General features: G+C 39.3%; 2 protein-coding genes across 3 annotated transcripts; both read left to right on the forward strand.

The window, feature by feature from the left end:
* Positions 1-440: 440 nt before the first annotated feature.
* On the forward strand, positions 441-6616 carry LOC148102395 (rho GTPase-activating protein 19-like). Its single transcript, XM_087842385.1, has 9 exons — positions 441-552; positions 1317-1591; positions 1704-1784; positions 3505-3714; positions 3877-4103; positions 4635-4721; positions 4838-4903; positions 6188-6394; positions 6482-6616. Exons 1-9 carry the CDS (start codon positions 509-511, stop codon positions 6614-6616), a joined length of 1332 nt encoding a protein of 443 aa, XP_087698511.1. The 5' UTR covers positions 441-508.
* Positions 6617-9638: 3022 nt separating this feature from the next.
* Positions 9639-19920, forward strand: LOC102781021 (rho GTPase-activating protein 19-like). Of its 2 annotated transcripts, none has more exons than XM_087841473.1 (12): positions 9639-9749; positions 10514-10788; positions 10901-10981; positions 12716-12925; positions 13088-13314; positions 13853-13939; positions 14056-14121; positions 14470-14676; positions 14764-14871; positions 15129-15242; positions 16209-16310; positions 17973-19920. In XM_087841473.1, exons 1-12 carry the CDS (start codon positions 9706-9708, stop codon positions 18030-18032), a joined length of 1581 nt encoding a protein of 526 aa, XP_087697599.1. In that variant the 5' UTR covers positions 9639-9705; the 3' UTR covers positions 18033-19920. The 2 variants fall into 2 exon arrangements, with proteins under 2 accessions (XP_087697599.1, XP_087697600.1); XM_087841474.1 differs by having other exon boundaries at positions 17976-19920.
* The last annotated feature ends 776 nt before the right edge of the window (positions 19921-20696 follow it).

Genomic DNA, 20696 nt, shown 5'->3' on the forward strand with positions numbered 1-20696 from the left:
CCAATCATCTGGAAAAAATGAGAACCCAATCTGTAGGCTGGAGCCTATACCAGCTGCAATAGGACAAGAGGCTGGATACACCAGGTTGCCAGTCTGCCGTGGCAGAGATCCATTCACACCTATGGGCAATTTTAAATCATATATATATATATACTACTAATACTATCACTACTACTACTATTAATAATAATAATTATTATTACAATAAGGTCATACTTGACAACGCAAAAGTAACTGTAATTTTTTTAAAAAAAATTGACGCCTGGCTGTTATTTTGTGTAAATTTTGCGGATGTATTTAGCTGAATGAGCTGAATATTTAGTTCATTCAGCTCTGTTTGTTTACTGATATCGTTTTCCTCTCTATTAACGCCTAAATTCAAACTGACCAATCATAGTAAGAGACATGCAAATCATGGCCATCGTGTCACGCCCCGAGTTCGACAACCACCAATGGTTGACGACGTAGGCGGTGCCCAGAAGACAACAGCCGAGGATTCAAACTGAACATGGCTACAAGTAAAGCTGCAGATGAAAACACAGAAAAAAGAAGGTAAAAATAGATTTTTTTTTATATTTTGTTGGTATTAACATAGACGAGGAGTTAGCATTTCTTACGCTTATTGCTGAACTATGGAGTTTTTTAAACTGCTGAAAACGCGTTATGTTAACGAGAGTGATAAACTGCCACTCAACAAGCTTGGTCATTTTAGTGTAGCGGCACAGCAGCTTGTCGTCGTCGTCGTAATGCAGTTTAAAACACCCACACATGATATTAGTTACAGTTTTGGAGCAATTTAAATGTATAGCTACGTCAGATACTAGTGGGAACATCAAGCACTAGCAATGTTAGCTGAGTGGCTTGAATGTACATAATGTGTTTGGGCTGATCTAATTCACATCAGCTAAAATGGATCTAGGTTAACATCTATAATATACACGTTTTCACTGTCCCGCGTGTCTGTGTGTGCATTCACCTTCTTCAGAGGGTAAAACGAGCTAAATAACAAAGTAATCTTGTTTGCCGTAGCTTACTGTCCTAAAGTTGTTGAAATGTTGAATTTTGAAGATCAGATGTATAAGTCAGTTTGTGTACACCTTATTGTTGTTTATGTTTACATTTCCTTTGGTGAAACTGTGAATCCCAAATTGTTAAGGCCAGCTTGGATGGTGTCTCACTGTTATGGGTGTATCAGCAAATAGTTGAATGAGACACCAATTCCAGAGCCCTTTGGATAAAAGTGCTAAATCTAAATGATCTAAAGTGTCCTCCTCACACATGCAAGCATGTGTTAACCTTACGCATCTCCTCCTCAGCAATACAGTGTACAGTATGGTGATCAACCATGAGGAATCTCCTGGGGCTTCTCGTGCTGGCCGACCACCAGTCATCTTCAACCCAGACTTTTTTGTCGAGAAACTCTGCCATGAGAACCCAGATGTTTTCCTGGAGCTGGTGCTCAGTAACATTACCAGACTAATTGATCTTCCTGGGTCAGAGTTTGCACAGCTTCTGGGAGAGGACAGCCCCAAGACCCCAACAGGCGGAAATGGAGGATTTTTCCGTTCTTTCAACTTTCTTAAACGCAAAGGTCAGACACTCAGCTGGTTACGACTGTGGTGAAAACTGAAAACGCATGCAGAATGTGCAAGTTTGTTGAGAGGTCTTTAATCTTTAGTATCTCCTCTTTCATGCTTTCACAGATAAGAGCCTTGTGTTTGGAACCTGTCTGACAGAAAGCTGCATGGCCCAGATGTACAAGCTTATTGATTACCTCAGTAAAAGTGAGTGATTTAAATGATATTCGCAGATTCCTTAATCAGTTATTAATACATCCATGTCCTCTTCGCTCATGTAGAAAGCAACTACACTGGCTGCAGCATTGGCCGTGTTTCATTTGTGAGGCTTCCTCAGTTTGTGCACTCTTTTAGACAAACTCTCCTGAGGTCACAATCATGCAGTACATTTTTGGATTCAGAGCAGAATAACAAGATAATCAGTTTTGAAAGTTTAGCACTGCTAATTGTATTTAATATGTACTATATGTTAACTCTTACTACACGTTTGCCACAACTTCTTCATACTGTTCAGATACATTGACAAAACACACTGAGTGCAAGCGCAAAGAAAAAACTGGCTTATTTTTAAAGCTTGAAATTTCCTGCTAAATGTGGTGATTATTAAAAGACTTTAACAGTCAGCATATTTTCACATTGAATACGTGTATGCACCATATGCATTAACTGTTCCAATCAGCCATATTAAATAGTGTTGCACATTTATGTGTAAAACGATTACCATGATCATTTTGCATAGAGTAGAAGTATTTCCATTTTCGGAAAAATAATTACAGAACAGGATAACGTCTGTTTTGTCTGAGTAAATTGACCATTTTATTGAAGCCTTTGTGTCTCCATGTGAGTAGTGGACGCACATCTTTGTAGGGCTGCACGATTTTGCATAAAATGACAATCACGATTTTTTTGCTTAGAATTGAGATCACGATTCTCTCACGATTTTCTTTTCCAGTATAAATATTTATTGCACTTATTAACTGCACATCGGCTTCGTAACAGTTGAGACTGAACATAAAAACAACAAATGTCTCACATTTTGTCGTTTTACTGCTTGAAATTGCGTCTCCACCGTTGCTCGACACTGTATGTATAGAGCAGGTAGTGCAACAATAGAAAAATAGTTGCGGGACGGCACTGTGTAGCGTTTGTCTAGGGTGTTGATCATTTTCCTAAATCCCTCGTTTTGCACAGTGTTGATGGAGCCATATCTTTGGTCAGGTGATAAGTAACAGCCTCCGTAATTTCTTTGTGCCTGCGGGAGTTCTTCGGGTATAGGGAAGCGCTGTATGAGGTTCCCGTTATTGATGTTTGGGTGGTTGACCGGGACGGATTTTCTCCAGTCACTTTCTCGTCATCCCTGACGTGCTCTCCGTTGTTTTTTCCCTGACAATTTTAGCAGCCAGCTTCTGTATCACGTGGTATAAGGCTCCGCCCTTGTCATTTGTTGAGCAGGAAGAGTGAGCGCTTGTTTTCATGCAGATTACGTCCCGGATCAAAATGCGGTACAATCGTCGTCTTTTTCTTTTTTTTTAAATCGTTGTCATTTGGAAATGAGATCGCACATAAGTATGAATCGAGATCGCGATTTTCTAACGATTAATCGTGCAGCCCTACATCTTTGGCCACGTGGAATGCAATTGCATTGGGGATTTCAGTTCATTGTTGCAAGCTAGTTGTTCTTGGTTAACATCACTTGCCCTAAATCCAAAATATTTCTCTACAATTCGGAAAATGATCTGTTTTGAGGGACAATCGTTTTTCCTTCTGCGGTGCCAGACATTTGAATTCAGTTTTTTTGTAGCAGATCTGACTTTTATTTACTTGTTTTATTTACTTGTGTTACTTGTTTTGATGCCATCCAAGAATGGTGAATCCTTAAACTGATCCAGAATGATGACATTCGATTATTCTGGTCTTGCACACTTAGATCTGCACGTTGAGGGACTGTTTCGGGTGCCTGGAAACAGTGTTCGACAGCAGGCCCTGAAGGAGCTCCTCAACAGTGGGGCCGATTTCAACCTGGAGTCTGGGGACTTTCATCCCAACGATGCGGCCACGCTGCTGAAGACTTTCCTGGGAGAGCTGCCGGAGCCCCTGCTGACACACAGACACTTTCATGCTCACCTCAAAATAGCTGGTAGGAATATAAACAAACACACATTTGGTTGTACCGTTATTTTCTCACTTTAGAACAGTTTCTCATTTAATAATTCTGTCATGTTTTTGGTGAAACATTTGTGTTTTTTAATTCATGGCCACTCTAATCTATTTTGTCTGTTTTAAATAACTTTTTTTCTAGACATGACTCTGTTTGATGAACAAGGCAACAAGACCACGATGCCCAACAAGGAGCGTCAGATTGAAGCCCTGCAGCTTCTTTTCCTGCTCCTACCTCAGGCCAACCGCTCACTGCTCAAACTGCTGCTGGACCTGCTTTACCACACCGCCAAGCAGCAGGACAAGAACAAGATGTCCTCCTTCAATCTGGCCCTCATGTTTGCTCCACACGTCCTCTGGCCTCGACATGTAAGAGTCATAATTTACTTCATATTAAAGATTCTCAGAAAAAGAAATAAAAACTTTGCAAATTATAGACCAAGAGTGCCTTGCTCATTTTGGAAGCTAAATAGTTTTTACATCAGTCATTTATGCAGTGGAGGATGGCGAGTATCCTGATGGATCCCACTGAAAACGTTACGTTCACATGAATAGAATCAAATGTTTGGGATATGCTGATGGATTTTAAGGGAATGCACATGTTTTGTAACACAAACTAAAGAAACCTACATTTTGTCTTTATTGGAGCGGCTTATATGTTGTTAGAACTTGGGCAATTTAAAAAAGCAGCATCAGTGAAAATAATAAATGAATACATTGAGGCTGATTCAAACCTAGAAAAATGTAACATGTAATCAGATCTTATATTACAGAGATTTGAAAAGCTTGTTAAATACATTTTGCTCTACATTTTCATGACAATATCCTATGAAGGTTAAAAAACCTGCATTTTTACACTGGTAAGATTTATATTTGCTTCATTCTGTTCTCCTGCTCCAGATGACAGCTGGTGACCTTAAAGACAATCTGAAGAAACTGAACAGCAGCATGGCTTTTCTCATCAAACACTCACAGAAACTCTTCAGGGTGATTATAGACAAACGTGTGACTTAACAGCTGAACATTTTGAAAATGAATCAGGGTTTTAAAAATGTCATGTTACTGGTTTAGTGAGGCACGTCTTTCTGCTGCATGTTGTTCAGGCCCCAGTCTACCTGCGGGAATACGCTAGAATGCATTTCATTGGGACCAAGGCTCTGCAGACCAAGGTTAGTGAACCAAGTTCACATTATGTTGCATTTCTCCTGCTTTTGAATTTTGGAACAATAAATTAATTGAAAAGACAATAAAAATTAAAAGATAACTTTTAAGTTGTTTTCTTCACCTCCTCTTACTTTTTACAGTCAGTGAAAAGTATGAAGATGGTTATGCTCAGATTTGGTTTTAGCAGGGCAGGTTTGATGTCAAATTGAGGCCCCAAATTGTACCTGATACATCCAAGTGTGATTATGTGTGAATTATAGCAGGGCGATATGACCAAAAATATTTATCACGATATACATTTGAAAATTTGCGATAACGATATAACTGATGATATAATTAACACTAGACAAAATACTTTACAACTCCACAACTTTATTAGTGCAAAAACCCCCATCAATGTATTGTCACTTAAACAAGCAGCTGTTTTTTTATGTGCATTAAAGTTATATAAAAATGTAACAGTGCAAATTCCTTGCTGACAGTTTAACCAAAAGGCATTTCCAGTGGAAATTGGTCGACATATCCTCAGCACAACCATGTATAATATCCACAAAACTTAAAAAGAGGTTATACACACACAATACGGTAATATTATGTTGAAACACAGTACGTATCACTCCGCGAGGCTCCTGCCTACGATAGCCGTAATGCTCCAACAATCCATCAAGCAGAGCGGCTTCGTAGCTTAGCAAAGTCGTACTAAAACATTTGACAGATTTTTGAGCGCCGTGTACATAAAATTGTTTCGAGGTCAGTAAACACAACCAGAATTCATACATAAGGCACACGGGATCATAAGGGGCACTGTCGATTTTCAGAAAAATCAAAGGATTGATTTTAAGTGTGCCGTATTTTCCAAACAACACGGTAATAACGACGGCCCGCTAGCATGCGCTACCAAAAATAGTTATTTGTTGTTTATCTGACGGACGAAAGCTAAACCAGTTCCACACCACTGAAGTTGCAGCATTTTTACAAACCAGTTCTGGTTCATCCGTTTCATTTAACGATCCACTTTCGCTCTTCTCATTCTGCGTCGCCGCCATGTGCGCATGTAAACATAGGCACTGCGCATGCGCGTTTTACCCATATTCTATCGCGATATTTCATTTTCCTATCATTGCCCAAAATTACACCGGTATTACCGTGAACGGTATGATATAGCCCAGCCCTAGTTTGAAACCTTAAAAAGCATTTAGAATAAATGGCTGCATTAATGTGCAGTAATGGCTCTAATACAAACAGTGTGCCCTCAAGTGTACAGTCTGACTTGTCCTGTGCTCTGTCAGGATGATCTGGAGCTTCTGGCGAGCAGCAGCTCCCCTGCTCAGCGGACAGTACTACCTCTGAAGAGGGCAGCTGCTCTGGGCCCCGGCTCTCAGGAGCAGTGTCAGTCACCAGCTAACCAATATACAGAGGAGGCTTTGAAGGAGCTCTTCAGACACGTCCACCACAACATGCCAGACTCTGCCAAGAAGAAGAAACTTGTTAGACAGGTTCGCTTAAGGGTTTTCTTACTATACTAAAATCTGACAGCTCAGTTTCTTTTGAAATAAAATGTAATGTGATGTTTTTGTGTGCAGTTAGTCAAACAGACAAACTCTGGGACACGTACCAATGAGGGCGGCCACGTCCCTCCAGCTCCCAGCAAGAAACACCCGCGTTCCCGCTCCTTTGGTGGCTTCATCAAGGTAATAAATGATTCTGGGAAGTCTTGAGAAATGAAGTTTAAGAATTAAACTTGATTTTTATGAAAATTTATCTGCATTAACATAAAACATTCTATTCAACCTGATCAAAGGAGCTTAAAGAGAAAAGTGAATGGACTTCTTTAGTTTTTTGAAGATGTTTCAAGAAACCTTTTAACGAGAAGTCTCTTCTGTCACATTTGCTGGTACTACACTCAGGACTCTGCAGTCAAACAGTCAGTTATACTTTATAAAGTCTCATTTTTTCCCATGTGACCTTTTTCCTAGCTGTCAACATTGTTCCAATATATGACCATCCTGTACACAATACAGACAGGAAAAAGCTTGATTTTCATGCTTGAAAGAAGCAATTTTACAGTCATTCTTAAGAGAAACATGAGTGACAAAGCTGTTTCTTTTAAACTGTGATTTTATTTGAGATTTAATAGGTTTTATGATTCCCTTTGCAGCTGTAAATCCTGTATATCTCCAAAAACTGGGTCTGGTATAATCCTAATCTGATGTTCAATAAAGTTACCAATATCTAGAAGACATGCTCTTTGGTCAGTCCTCTCAAGAATCTTGTTTGTGTTTATTCTCCATTTTTCTCTCAGTTTGAATGGAAACTTCTGAATCTGAATTTTCATGTTAGCTAGCATGCTTAACTCTTCCAAGTCCTACAATTCCTCCATAGCATTGCAACATTCCTGAAGGAAGAGTCCATATACTTTTAATGTTTTAGCATCCTCTCCTTTAATATTGGGCCAACCAGTGACCTAGTTTTAAATGCTCCAGGAATCCTGTTGTTTTATGCAGGTTATTTAAATGGGAACAGCATGTAAAAATGTAAGGAACATGTAGGCTGAAGAGGCACAGTGTCAGTTTTGTGACCCTGTCAGTTGTTACCAAAAGTATTTTTTGCCACTGGCCTTATAGCATGTGTATTTGTCAGAGTTTCACTTTCAGGAGAAGAATATTTAAATTATATTTAAATGAAAGTAAAGTAATTCCAAATAGGAATTAAAAAATCTGTGGCACACAGTTACCTTGAAAATTGTATATATTTTATGACAACGTGATCCACAGACAATGTTTGAATTTAGTGTGGAATTTGTCACCAGAAAGACATGCCATCCAACCACCACAATAGTGTTACTCTTTCAACAGTTTGCCTAATGCGCATTGTGACAGTGATTACTGCACTCTGCAAATGCCTCACATGGTCTTTACCTATGTAAATTTTAATAAAGGTGTGTTGAATTGAATGAATCGATTCTTTTCATTTTCATTTGTTCCGATCTTGCGCTCCTGCCTGGTGTAATTTGAGAGAGTTACTTTAATAGGTAGGGATAAAAAAAAGAACTTAACAATGAATGGATTTGACTACAGATCCACTTTGTCACACTGCGGACATTAAACACACACTCATCAGAAGTGATGTCTCGAAGCACAGAAAAGCAGAGAAGTAATTGCAACAAAACTAAACAGTCATGTTGCTGTGTCATAAAGACTTTTTATGAGAAGGAAATTAACTTCATAACTTAACAACTAGTTTGTTGTTCAGCAGCAGCTCTGTCACAGCAGAGCAAACCTCTGATGCAGCTCTTCAACAATAGCTACAAAATATTTACAAATCTTTATTTGCATGTTCTGTGTAAGAAATATATGAAATACAAGGTTATTTTTTTTACTGTAGAAAAAATATTTTAAAAAAATAAAAATGTATAATCATGATCAAACATTATACAGAACACCCAAGATATAGAAGGGACTACATGCGGTGCTTTGCATTGCATTTAAGGCTTGGATGCTGCTTGGCCATGGAAACCCATTCTGTGAAGCTCTCTTCGGTTGTTCTTGAGCTAATCTGAAAGCCACATGAAGTTTGGCGGTCTGTAGTGATTGACTCTGCAGAAAGTTGGTGATCCCTTTGGCCACTAACAGTTGAATGTTTAGTAGCGAGGAAATTTCATGACTGAACTTGTTGCACAGCTGGCACCATATCACGATGCCACGTTCAAATTCTCTGATCTCCTGAGAACAACCCATTCTTTCACAAATGTTTGTAGAAGCAGTCTGCAGGTGCTTTATTTGATACACCTGTAGCCATGGAAGTGGCGTTTCTTTTCTTTCTTTTCATCACTTCCTGTAATGTTGCTGTCGGGGTTGTTTAAATGCACTTATGGAGCGTCTTAGAGACTGATAATGGATATTGTTGAATTTATGAAGACTTGTACCTGCTGCTGAATTATATGGAGCACTGATATAATACTGCCCTGAATAATCCAATGTAAATGGTTTTCAAAGAATTTCTGTCACTTCCTCATTATGTTTAATATGCACATGTGTATTTTTTTTTTTTTTTTAAATTTACAGCTCACATCACCCTTTCATTAAACCAAAATACAATAAATTTAGGTTGTTCTCTTTCCAACTCTTGTCCACTTAATTTGAGGTTGATATTACCAGCTCTGTTCCTCGTAAAAAACATTATTTTAGTCTTATCAGTTGAAAATTTAAACCCCCATTTATATGATCACTTTTCAACTTTTGTAACTGCTCGACATAACTTCTTCACAACAAACTAAATTTCTCTTCTTCTCCATGGTGCCCAATCATCTGGAAAAAATGAGAACCCAATCTGTAGGCTGGAGCCTATACCAGCTGCAATAGGACAAGAGGCTGGATACACCAGGTTGCCAGTCTGCCGTGGCAGAGATCCATTCACACCTATGGGCAATTTTAAATCATATATATATATATACTACTAATACTATCACTACTACTACTATTAATAATAATAATTATTATTACAATAAGGTCATACTTGACAACGCAAAAGTAACTGTAATTTTTTTTAAAAAAATTGACGCCTGGCTGTTATTTTGTGTAAATTTTGCGGATGTATTTAGCTGAATGAGCTGAATATTTAGTTCATTCAGCTCTGTTTGTTTACTGATATCGTTTTCCTCTCTATTAACGCCTAAATTCAAACTGACCAATCATAGTAAGAGACATGCAAATCATGGCCATCGTGTCACGCCCCGAGTTCGACAACCACCAATGGTTGACGACGTAGGCGGTGCCCAGAAGACAACAGCCGAGGATTCAAACTGAACATGGCTACAAGTAAAGCTGCAGATGAAAACACAGAAAAAAGAAGGTAAAAATAGATTTTTTTTTATATTTTGTTGGTATTAACATAGACGAGGAGTTAGCATTTCTTACGCTTATTGCTGAACTATGGAGTTTTTTAAACTGCTGAAAACGCGTTATGTTAACGAGAGTGATAAACTGCCACTCAACAAGCTTGGTCATTTTAGTGTAGCGGCACAGCAGCTTGTCGTCGTCGTCGTAATGCAGTTTAAAACACCCACACATGATATTAGTTACAGTTTTGGAGCAATTTAAATGTATAGCTACGTCGGATACTAGTGGGAACATCAAGCACTAGCAATGTTAGCTGAGTGGCTTGAATGTACATAATGTGTTTGGGCTGATCTAATTCACATCAGCTAAAATGGATCTAGGTTAACATCTATAATATACACGTTTTCACTGTCCCGCGTGTCTGTGTGTGCATTCACCTTCTTCAGAGGGTAAAACGAGCTAAATAACAAAGTAATCTTGTTTGCCGTAGCTTACTGTCCTAAAGTTGTTGAAATGTTGAATTTTGAAGATCAGATGTATAAGTCAGTTTGTGTACACCTTATTGTTGTTTATGTTTACATTTCCTTTGGTGAAACTGTGAATCCCAAATTGTTAAGGCCACCTTGGATGGTGTCTCACTGTTATGGGTGTATCAGCAAATAGTTGAATGAGACACCAATTCCAGAGCCCTTTGGATAAAAGTGCTAAATCTAAATGATCTAAAGTGTCCTCCTCACACATGCAAGCATGTGTTAACCTTACGCATCTCCTCCTCAGCAATACAGTGTACAGTATGGTGATCAACCATGAGGAATCTCCTGGGGCTTCTCGTGCTGGCCGACCACCAGTCATCTTCAACCCAGACTTTTTTGTCGAGAAACTCCGCCATGAGAACCCAGATGTTTTCCTGGAGCTGGTGCTCAGTAACATTACCAGACTAATTGATCTTCCTGGGTCAGAGTTTGCACAGCTTCTGGGAGAGGACAGCCCCAAGACCCCAACAGGCGGAAATGGAGGATTTTTCCGTTCTTTCAACTTTCTTAAACGCAAAGGTCAGACACTCAGCTGGTTACGACTGTGGTGAAAACTGAAAACGCATGCAGAATGTGCAAGTTTGTTGAGAGGTCTTTAATCTTTAGTATCTCCTCTTTCATGCTTTCACAGATAAGAGCCTTGTGTTTGGAACCTGTCTGACAGAAAGCTGCATGGCCCAGATGTACAAGCTTATTGATTACCTCAGTAAAAGTGAGTGATTTAAATGATATTCGCAGATTCCTTAATCAGTTATTAATACATCCATGTCCTCTTCGCTCATGTAGAAAGCAACTACACTGGCTGCAGCATTGGCCGTGTTTCATTTGTGAGGCTTCCTCAGTTTGTGCACTCTTTTAGACAAACTCTCCTGAGGTCACAATCATGCAGTACATTTTTGGATTCAGAGCAGAATAACAAGATAATCAGTTTTGAAAGTTTAGCACTGCTAATTGTATTTAATATGTACTATATGTTAACTCTTACTACACGTTTGCCACAACTTCTTCATACTGTTCAGATACATTGACAAAACACACTGAGTGCAAGCGCAAAGAAAAAACTGGCTTATTTTTAAAGCTTGAAATCTCCTGCTAAATGTGGTGATTATTAAAAGACTTTAACAGTCAGCATATTTTCACATTGAATACGTGTATGCACCATATGCATTAACTGTTCCAATCAGCCATATTAAATAGTGTTGCACATTTATGTGTAAAACGATTACCATGATCATTTTGCATAGAGTAGAAGTATTTCCATTTTCGGAAAAATAATTACAGAACAGGATAACGTCTGTTTTGTCTGAGTAAATTGACCATTTTATTGAAGCCTTTGTGTCTCCATGTGAGTAGTGGATGCACATCTCTGTAGGGCTGCACGATTTTGCATAAAATGAGAATCACGATTTTTTGGCTTAGAATTGAGATCACGATTCTCTCACGATTTTCTTTTCCAGTATAAATATTTATTGAACTTATTAACTGCACATCAACTTCGTAACAGTTGAGACTGAACATAAAAACAATAAATAAACATAAAAACAACAAATGTCTCACATTTTGTAGTTGTACTGCTTGAAATTGCGTCTCCACCGTTGCTCGACACTGCGTGTATAGAGCAGGTAGTGCAACAATAGAAAAATAGTTGCGGGACGGCACTGTGTAGCGTTTGTCTAGGGTGTTGATCATTTTCCTAAATCCCTCGTTTTGCACAGTGTTGATGGAGCCATATCTTTGGTCAGGTGATAAGTGATAGCCTCCGTAATTTCTTTGTGCCTGCGGGAGTTTGACGGGTATAGGGAAGCGCTGTATAAGGTTCCCGTTATTGATGTTTGGGTGGTTGACCGGGACGGATTTTCTCCAGTCACTTTCTCGTCATCCCTGACGTGCTCTCCGTTGTTTTTTTCCTGCCAATTTTAGCAGCCAGCTTCTGTATCACGTGGTTTAAGGCTCCGCCCTTGTCATTTGTTGAGCAGGAAGAGTGAGCGCTTGTTTTCATGCAGATTACGTCCCGGATCAAAATGCGGTACAATCGTCGTCTTTTTTTCTTTTTTTTTTCTTTCTTTTTTTTTTTCTTAAATCGTCATTTGGAAATGAGATCGCACATAAGTATGAATTGAAATCGCGATTTTCTAACGATTAATCGTGCAGCCCTACATCTTTGGCCACGTGGAATGCAATTGCATTGGGGATTTCAGTTCATTGTTGCAAGCTAGTTGTTCTTGGTTAACATCACTTGCCCTAAATCCAAAATATTTCTGTACAATTCGGAAAATGATCTGTTTTGAGGGACAATCATTTTTCCTTCTGCGGTGCCAGACATTTGAATTCATTTTTTTTTGTAGATCTGACTTTTATTTACTTGTTTTAATGCCATCCAAGAATGGTGAATCCTTAAACTGATCCAGAATGATGACATTCGATTATTCTGGTCTTGCACACTTAGATCTGCGCGTTGAGGGACTGTTTCGGGTGCCTGGAAACAGTGTTCGACAGCAGGCCCTGAAGGAGCTCCTCAACAGTGGGGCCGATTTCAACCTGGAGTCTGGGGACTTTCATCCCAACGATGCGGCCACGCTGCTGAAGACTTTCCTGGGAGAGCTGCCGGAGCCCCTGCTGACACACAGACACTTTCATGCTCACCTCAAAATAGCTGGTAGGAATATAAACAAACACACATTTGGTTGTACCGTTATTTTCTCACTTTAGAACAGTTTCTCATTTAATAATTCTGTCATGTTTTTGGTGAAACATTTGTGTTTTTTAATTCATGACCACTCTAATCTATTTTGTCTGTTTTAAATAACTTTTTTTCTAGACATGACTCTGTTTGATGAACAAGGCAACAAGACCACGATGCCCAACAAGGAGCGTCAGATTGAAGCCCTGCAGCTTCTTTTCCTGCTCCTACCTCAGGCCAACCGCTCACTGCTCAAACTACTGCTGGACCTGCTTTACCACACCGCCAAGCAGCAGGACAAGAACAAGATGTCCTCCTTCAACCTGGCCCTCATGTTTGCTCCACACGTCCTCTGGCCTCGACATGTAAGAGTCATAATTTACTTCATATTAAAGATTCTCAGAAAAAGAAATAAAAACTTTGCAAATTATAGATCAAGAGTGCCCTGCTCATTTTGGATGCTAAATAGTTTTTACATCAGTCATTCATGCAGTGGAGGATGGCGAGTATCCTGATGGATCCCACTGAAAACATTACGTTCACATGAATAGACTCAAATGTTTGGGATATGCTGATGGATTTTAAGGGAATGCACATGTTTTGTAACACAGACTAAAAAAACCTACATTTTGTCTTTATTGGAGCGGCTTATATGTTGTTAGAACTTGGGCAATTTAAAAAAGCAGCATCAGTGAAAATAATAAATGAATACATTGAGGCTGATTCAAACCTAGAAAACTGTAACATGTAATCAGATCTTATATTACAGAGATTTGAAAAGCTTGTTAAATACATTTTGTTATTGAGTCTACATTTTCATGACAATATCCTATGAAGGTTAAAAAACCTGCATTTTTACACAGGTAAGATTTATATATGCTTCATTCTGTTCTCCTGCTCCAGATGACAGCTGGTGACCTTAAAGACAATCTGAAGAAACTGAACAGCAGCATGGCTTTTCTCATCAAACACTCACAGAAACTCTTCAGGGTGATTATAGACAAACGTGTGACTTAACAGCTGAACATTTTGAAAATGAATCAGGGTTTTAAAAATGTCATGTTACTGGTTTAGTGAGGCACGTCTTTCTGCTGCATGTTGTTCAGGCCCCAGTCTACCTGCGGGAATACGCTAGAATGCATTTCATTGGGACCAAGGCTCTGCAGACCAAGGTTAGTGAACCAAGTTCACATTATGTTGCATTTCTCCTATTGTGGAACAATAAATTCATTGAAAAGACAATAAAACTTAAAAGACAACTTTTAAGTTGTTTTCTTCACTTCCTCTTACTTTTTACAGTCAGTGAAAAGTATGAAGATGGTTATGCTCAGGTTTGGTTTTAGCAGGGCAGGTTTGATGTCAAATTGAGGCCCCAAATTGTACCTGATACATCCAAGTGTGATTATGTTGAAACCTTAAAAAGCATTTAGAATAAATGGCTGCATTAATGTGCAGTAATGGCTCTAATACAAACAGTGTGCCCTCAAGTGTACAGTCTGACTTGTCCTGTGCTCTGTCAGGATGATCTGGAGCTTCTGGCGAGCAGCAGCTCCCCTGCTCAGCGGACAGTACTACCTCTGAAGAGGGCAGCTGCTCTGGGCCCCGGCTCTCAGGAGCAGTGTCAGTCACCAGCTAACCAATATACAGAGGAGGCTTTGAAGGAGCTCTTCAGACACGTCCACCACAACATGCCAGACTCTGCCAAGAAGAAGAAACTTGTTAGACAGGTTCGCTTAAGGGTCTTCTTACTATACTAAAATCTGACAGCTCAGTTTCTTTTGAAATAAAATGTAATGTGATGTTTTTGTGTGCAGTTAGTCAAACAGACAAACTCTGGGACACGTACCAATGAGGGCGGCCACGTCCCTCCAGCTCCCAGCAAGAAACACCCGCGTTCCCGCTCCTTTGGTGGCTTCATCAAGGTAATAAATGATTCTGGGAAGTCTTGAGAAATGAAGTTTAAGAATTAAACTTGATTTTTATGAAAATTTATCTGCATTAACATAAAAGAGGAAGACGGTTCAGAAAACCTGTAAATATTATATAAATATTAAAAAAGGCATTACTGGAAAAATCAAAGAGCTTACAGGTTGATTTTTAGTGCTAATAATGAAGTTGTACATATCCATATGTAACCTTTGCTGTCTCTGACTGTTGCCCCGTGCTCCTCTGGTAACAGCGCAAAGCTCGAGGTGAGCAGCTGACAGCAGAGAGACGAGTCAGACACATCTCTCCTGATGCTCTCACCAGAACTGTAAGAAAATCTGATAAAGAGAACGACATCTTACAAGCAGTAAGTCTGTTTTTGTTTTTCTAATGCCGGGCTCACACTGTGCGATTTTTGGCCCATTTTGAGCCGATTTTTGAGTCGTGCGACCGTTTTGGCGATCGGCCCGATTTTGGCCTTCATCGTGTGTCGTGCATCGTGTAGTATACGTGGGGTAACGAGAAGCGATTAACACCTCACGACCAGCTCCCGATCATCAATCGCTTGGTCGTGAGGATTTCAAACCTGTTTGAAATCCTCGCGACCGTCGTGAGGGTGTCACCGCAGTTTCTCACACTGAGCACGCGCAAACACAAATGTCAGCGAAAAAGACGGCGCAGCACGGCAGTGCAGCGTGTGATCTGGACACAAGTGATGGAGGCACTTGTAGAACTTTGGAAAGCTCATCCGAGCCTTTTCCATGTGGCCTCACAAAATCATCACGACCACAACAACCGTGAAAATAGTTGGATCTACACTGCTGCTCAATCACAGCTGCCTGATCATGTTTTTCATTAGCAATTTAGCAAAGTTGATGGCGGTGGTGTGTCTGTGTGAGTGAAAGACAGAGAGGGAGAGCGAGCGACAGAATTTCTGTTATAACCTTCATTTTATGGACGCACATGTGATCACTCAGGTTGCATCAGAGCATCGGGTCGTATAGTGTGAGACCTGCATCGTGACCTACGAACTTCTAACCCCTGCGAGTCAATCGTACAGTTTGAGCAGGAGCTGAATCGCGCGACTGACAAAATCGCACAGTGTGAGCCCGGCATAACACTGACATTTTTGTATTAACCACAAAACGGGGGATCCCAAAATTTCACTTTTCCTTGTAAATATGATAACATCATGTGCTAAATGGTATTTAAAGCCAGGACTCTGTCATGTCAAACCGTGATACTTTTGTTTCCTCTGTGTGTGTGTGTGTGTGTGTGTGTGTGTGTGTGTGTGTGTGTGTGTGTGTGTGTGTGTGTGTGTGTGTGTGTGTAGGTGAACAGTCCTTTGAACGGTCCTGTGTTGGGAAAAGCAGGACTGGTAGTAAAAAACCCAGATTTTGCTTTTCACAAAGACAAAGCTCTGAAGGTTTCCAAGGTATTTCATCATCCACCCGTCTTTGCTTAATATATATTTAAAAGTCAATGTTCAAATTTTAATTATTTTTCTTCCAGGCACTAATGAAAAACTGTTTATTGCAAATAATTCCATTTTGTGTGTTAGGACCGTCATTTTCCATATTTACTTTTTTTTGTTTGTTTGTTTGTTTTTGTAGGAAGTTGCACAGGCTTAACTTTAAATGTGTTTTCATTTCCTATCTTTAATACTATGTATGAAGATTTATTACGTGCATTAGAGCAGCGGTCTCCAACCTTTTTTGCGCCATGGACCGGTTTATGCCCGACAATATTTTCATGGACCGGCCTTTAAGGTGTCGCGGATAAATACAACAAAATAAAACTAGTACCGGTACCGAAAAAAAGAAATTTATTCATAACACACGTGAAAAGACCCAGGAAAACAGAGTTAACGATAAAAACGATAACAAAATAACGCTGAAAACCGATAAAAACCCTGAAAACTATACATTTCACACCTGAGCCTCAACTCACAGACCGGTACCGGTCCAAGGCCCGGGGGTTGGGGACCGCTGGGCTGGAGTACCTCTCAGAGGTTTGATGAAGCGTGTTCATCTTTGTTATCTATCAATTTCACCACTAAATGGGAATTTCATTTCATCATTTCAACTCTCGCGGCCCGGTACCAAACGACCGGGGGTTGGGGACCGCTGTCACGTCTAAATGGGAATTTCATCTGCTTGTCTAGTTCATCTACTCTTCTCCAACCTAAAAGACTGAGCTTTTAGGTTGGAACCATCAGTGTAAACAAAGCATATTGGGCTCCATTACTAAATTGGACTGTGGAATTAATCACGTTTTAGTGACTATAAAAATGAGACAATAAAGAGGACGTGTCTCTTCTTCTTTTGGTTGCTCCCTTTAGGGGTTGCTACAGCAGATCGTCTTCCTCCATCTCACCCTATCCCAGCCCTCTGCATGTTCTCCGTCACTACATACTTGACTCTTCTCTGTGGTTTTCCTCCTTCCTGACAGCTCTATCTTTAACATCTTTTGCGCTATACATGCACTATTCGTCTTTTGCACATGTCTAAACCATTTCAAGCTCGCCTCTCTTTGTCCAAACCACTCAGCTTGTCCCTCTCATACACTCACTACTAATCCATTCTGATCTCTCCCAATAAAAATCTGCTACTTCCTGTTCAGCCTCCTGTGTTTTTTGTTAGTGCTACTGTCTCCAAACCAGGTCTTGTAAACTCTTGCTGCTCTCCTTCTGTCATCCTTGACGTATGTGTTCACCCACTCCACCCTACCTGCTCTCTGATCTTCACCTCTGTCCACTGCTGTGGATGGGTGACACCAGTTAGACACATCATCTACCTGCACTATCATTGCAAGAAGCAGAGATAGTGCAAGAAGCAGATGGTGAATAATCATAATCACATCCATTTTAAACACTGATGGATATAATTTTGTAGGTAATTGCGTTATTAGAAAATACTTATTAATTTATAAAGACACGCATTTTGTTTTTGTAACGTTTCCTTCTGCTTTTGTGGTTTTCATGATTCCTCTGTATTATTGGTGGTTGTATAGGTGAAATAGTATTATGATTGAATGCCAGCATTAACATCTTTTATCCTCCTTCTTTCCACCTCTTTTTCTTCCATCCATCTCTCAGAAGGACTCGCCCTCAGATTCCAGGCTGTGTTTCTCTCCTTCTCAGGAGATCTCCGTGTAAAGCCCCACACCTCCTCATCTCAGACAGGACTTTGGCAGTATTAACTTTATTGTTGCTTTTTTTTGTTGGTTTGTTTTCAGAGCATTTTTGATGCATAGCAGTGAAAAAATTTGTCAGTACGGCCAAACCAATGTCAGAAAGTCTCTTTGTCTACTGCACTGTTTACAAACTATTACAAACATGCATGATAGGTTTTTTCTTTTTTAGCTTCCATCAGTGAAGATTAGATTTAAACAATGAAAACTGTTGGTCCTTCAGTTTAGTTGTTTGAATTGATTTCAACTAATTCAGGTGAAAAAAAAGAGCTCAGATTAGCTGTTTATTTTGGTTATCAAGTGCAATACGAGCAGACTTGATAACCAGTTGCAATGTGTTACAATTTGAACAGGAAAAAAAAGTCTGCTCCATCCAGTTTGATCTGCTGAATAATCAAATTTGCACATAAAAGTTTTAAACCATTCGAACAGTGTCGCTTGCCACTAACCTCTGGGGTTATCACCCAGCTCTCCCTGAATGTGAATGGCATCGATCAATAACAGGATCCTGGCTTTGGTTTGGCTTTGCTGTTGGACCTGCTTGTGACAGTCATCACTTAACACTCTAGCTACTGTATCAAAATACATGACCACTAGATAGCTGTGTTTACAGTCTGTTGTATAGAATATGTATACATGTTGTACAGTATGTTGATGTTTTTATATGTTTTTAGACTTTGTTTTTATAAACGTCATTAACATGTTTGGTACGTCGTATTTTAACTCTTGGGTTACAGTAACTAATTGATTTTTTTTTTTTTCTGTGCTGTGCTGCTGATCCAGAATCAGTGAGCAGGTCACCTTATTTTTCCCCCCAATATATGGAACCAGTGACTGGGATACTTTCACTGGTCAAATATGAAATGCTGCATTCTCTGAATGCTTTATGGGAGCTAAAATATATATTTTTTATTCTTCATATATATTGTGGCAGGTTCTTTTTCTTAAAGGTGCTATACTAATTCTATTAAGTTGAAAGTCCAGATGCTGCTTGCTTCATCTTGTGTTTTCCTACTTGTCAGTGTGGTGGTCTCCTGCTGCAGACAGACCCCAAATCCACAGTTTGCAGGGAGGGAAACATGGGAACTGCTGAGCAGTCACTAAACTTTCAAAATAAAATATTTGCACAGCGCCTTTTAATAAAGGTGGTCAAAGATTTGTTGGGTTAAGGAAAGTTGAAAGGATGGAGGTTTTGGCTTTGTTTGTTTTGTTTTTATTATTTTTTAAGGTTGTTCTGATTAAGATGAGTAGTAATCTTTTACAGTCAGGTTCTTATTGTAATGGGTTTAGTGACTTTGGCCTACTCTTGGGAAAGTACTTACTCCACTATGACTCGTATTACAGTAAGAAAGCAGCTACAGTTCATTTCTTTACCATTTTAATATCACAAAATGCTAAAACATAAGACTGCTTGCAGACACGTGCCAGCATATAAGTGTGATTTACAGATGATTTATTTATTTTAGCACCAACGAGTCTGTAAACATGTTTGTCTTCAGAATATTTTTAAAAATCTGTTTGTGATGTCATAACACACATGACTTAATAAAACTATAACTCACACAGAAGTTAAAAGTAAAATTTAAGCAATCTATCTTCCTAGAAACTCTTAAAAAGGGTTGGTCAGTGTTCAAAGATCGGACATACACAGGCAATAAGTAATCTTATTTGCTTTGCCTTTTATTTGAGTGCATAAGTTGTTATGTTCCTTTTATTCTCTGATCTGTCGAGACAAAAGGAGATCAGCTTAACTGCTCAGTTCATTGTATTGTGAGTACGAGCACAACAGTTCCAGATTTTCAGATTACATTACTAGATTTTTTAATTACAAGTGCTGGTTTAAATTTTTTTTTTTTTTTAAAAATGGTGTTGGAAAGCTGTTTCTGCTGTATCTTGTTTTGAAAGTACCGTGGATGTTGTTACAATGGGTTTGATGAAAGTGTATGAACTGTTGAACATCACTGATGGACACTGAAACCTTGCCTTCTCTTTGCTTTATAGAATTAAGTCTTTAGAGACTAAATTGGGATTTCCTTTTCACTTTTCTACAGTTTAAGGGGAGAACTCCATTGAATTTTTTAATTTTTGCTTGTTTGTTTTGGATTCAGATATGTCTCTCTGTGTTGGAAGACCGTCTTTATGATGTGAAACTGTTTTATATGTGAAACACAACACAATAGATGTTTTAAGTCTCAGTGTTGCGTGTCTGTTAGATAATACATGTGAAACATTTAGTCGACTGCTTGCATGCGGTGCATGGTCACTGATGAGTTCTTTGTGTGCTGTGAGAAAGCTGGAACACTGATAAATCCAGGTTTTACTAAAGTGGGCGGAGCTTTAGTTTTTACTCCAGACGTTCGTGTGCACCTTATTCCTTTGTAATGGGGTGGGGGCAAACACACACACACACACGGTAACAGGTTACCTTTTCCTACTGAATTCATTATTGGGTTAAGTTTTCTCAGTTGTCCAAGCGCTAACTAATCCATGACTATTGTTGTATCATGTGGTGTAAACTGTGGTAACCTGATTGTTTTTGTATTTTAGTGTAAAATAAGCTAAGCGTGTACAGTGGATTCCTTGGTGGATTATCCACTTTGTATTAAAACCTCTGTTTTCTACAGAAAAC

Source organism: Neolamprologus brichardi, chromosome 6, assembly GCF_056152115.1.
Source record: "Neolamprologus brichardi isolate AB-2024 chromosome 6, ASM5615211v1, whole genome shotgun sequence".
Classification (NCBI taxonomy): domain Eukaryota; kingdom Metazoa; phylum Chordata; class Actinopteri; order Cichliformes; family Cichlidae; genus Neolamprologus; species Neolamprologus brichardi.

Bases quoted from the DNA above. Each gene is read 5' to 3' on its own strand.
- LOC148102395 (XM_087842385.1), top strand. From the start codon at position 509: ATGGCTACAAGTAAAGCTGCAGATGAAAACACAGAAAAAAGAAG. The intron at 4,104-4,634 runs GTAAGAGTCATA...CTCCTGCTCCAG, and splicing joins ACGTCCTCTGGCCTCGACAT to ATGACAGCTGGTGACCTTAA. The intron at 6,395-6,481 runs GTTCGCTTAAGG...TTTTGTGTGCAG, and splicing joins AGAAGAAACTTGTTAGACAG to TTAGTCAAACAGACAAACTC.
- LOC102781021 (XM_087841473.1), top strand. From the start codon at position 9,706: ATGGCTACAAGTAAAGCTGCAGATGAAAACACAGAAAAAAGAAG. The intron at 10,982-12,715 runs GTGAGTGATTTA...TTGCACACTTAG, and splicing joins TATTGATTACCTCAGTAAAA to ATCTGCGCGTTGAGGGACTG. The intron at 14,677-14,763 runs GTTCGCTTAAGG...TTTTGTGTGCAG, and splicing joins AGAAGAAACTTGTTAGACAG to TTAGTCAAACAGACAAACTC.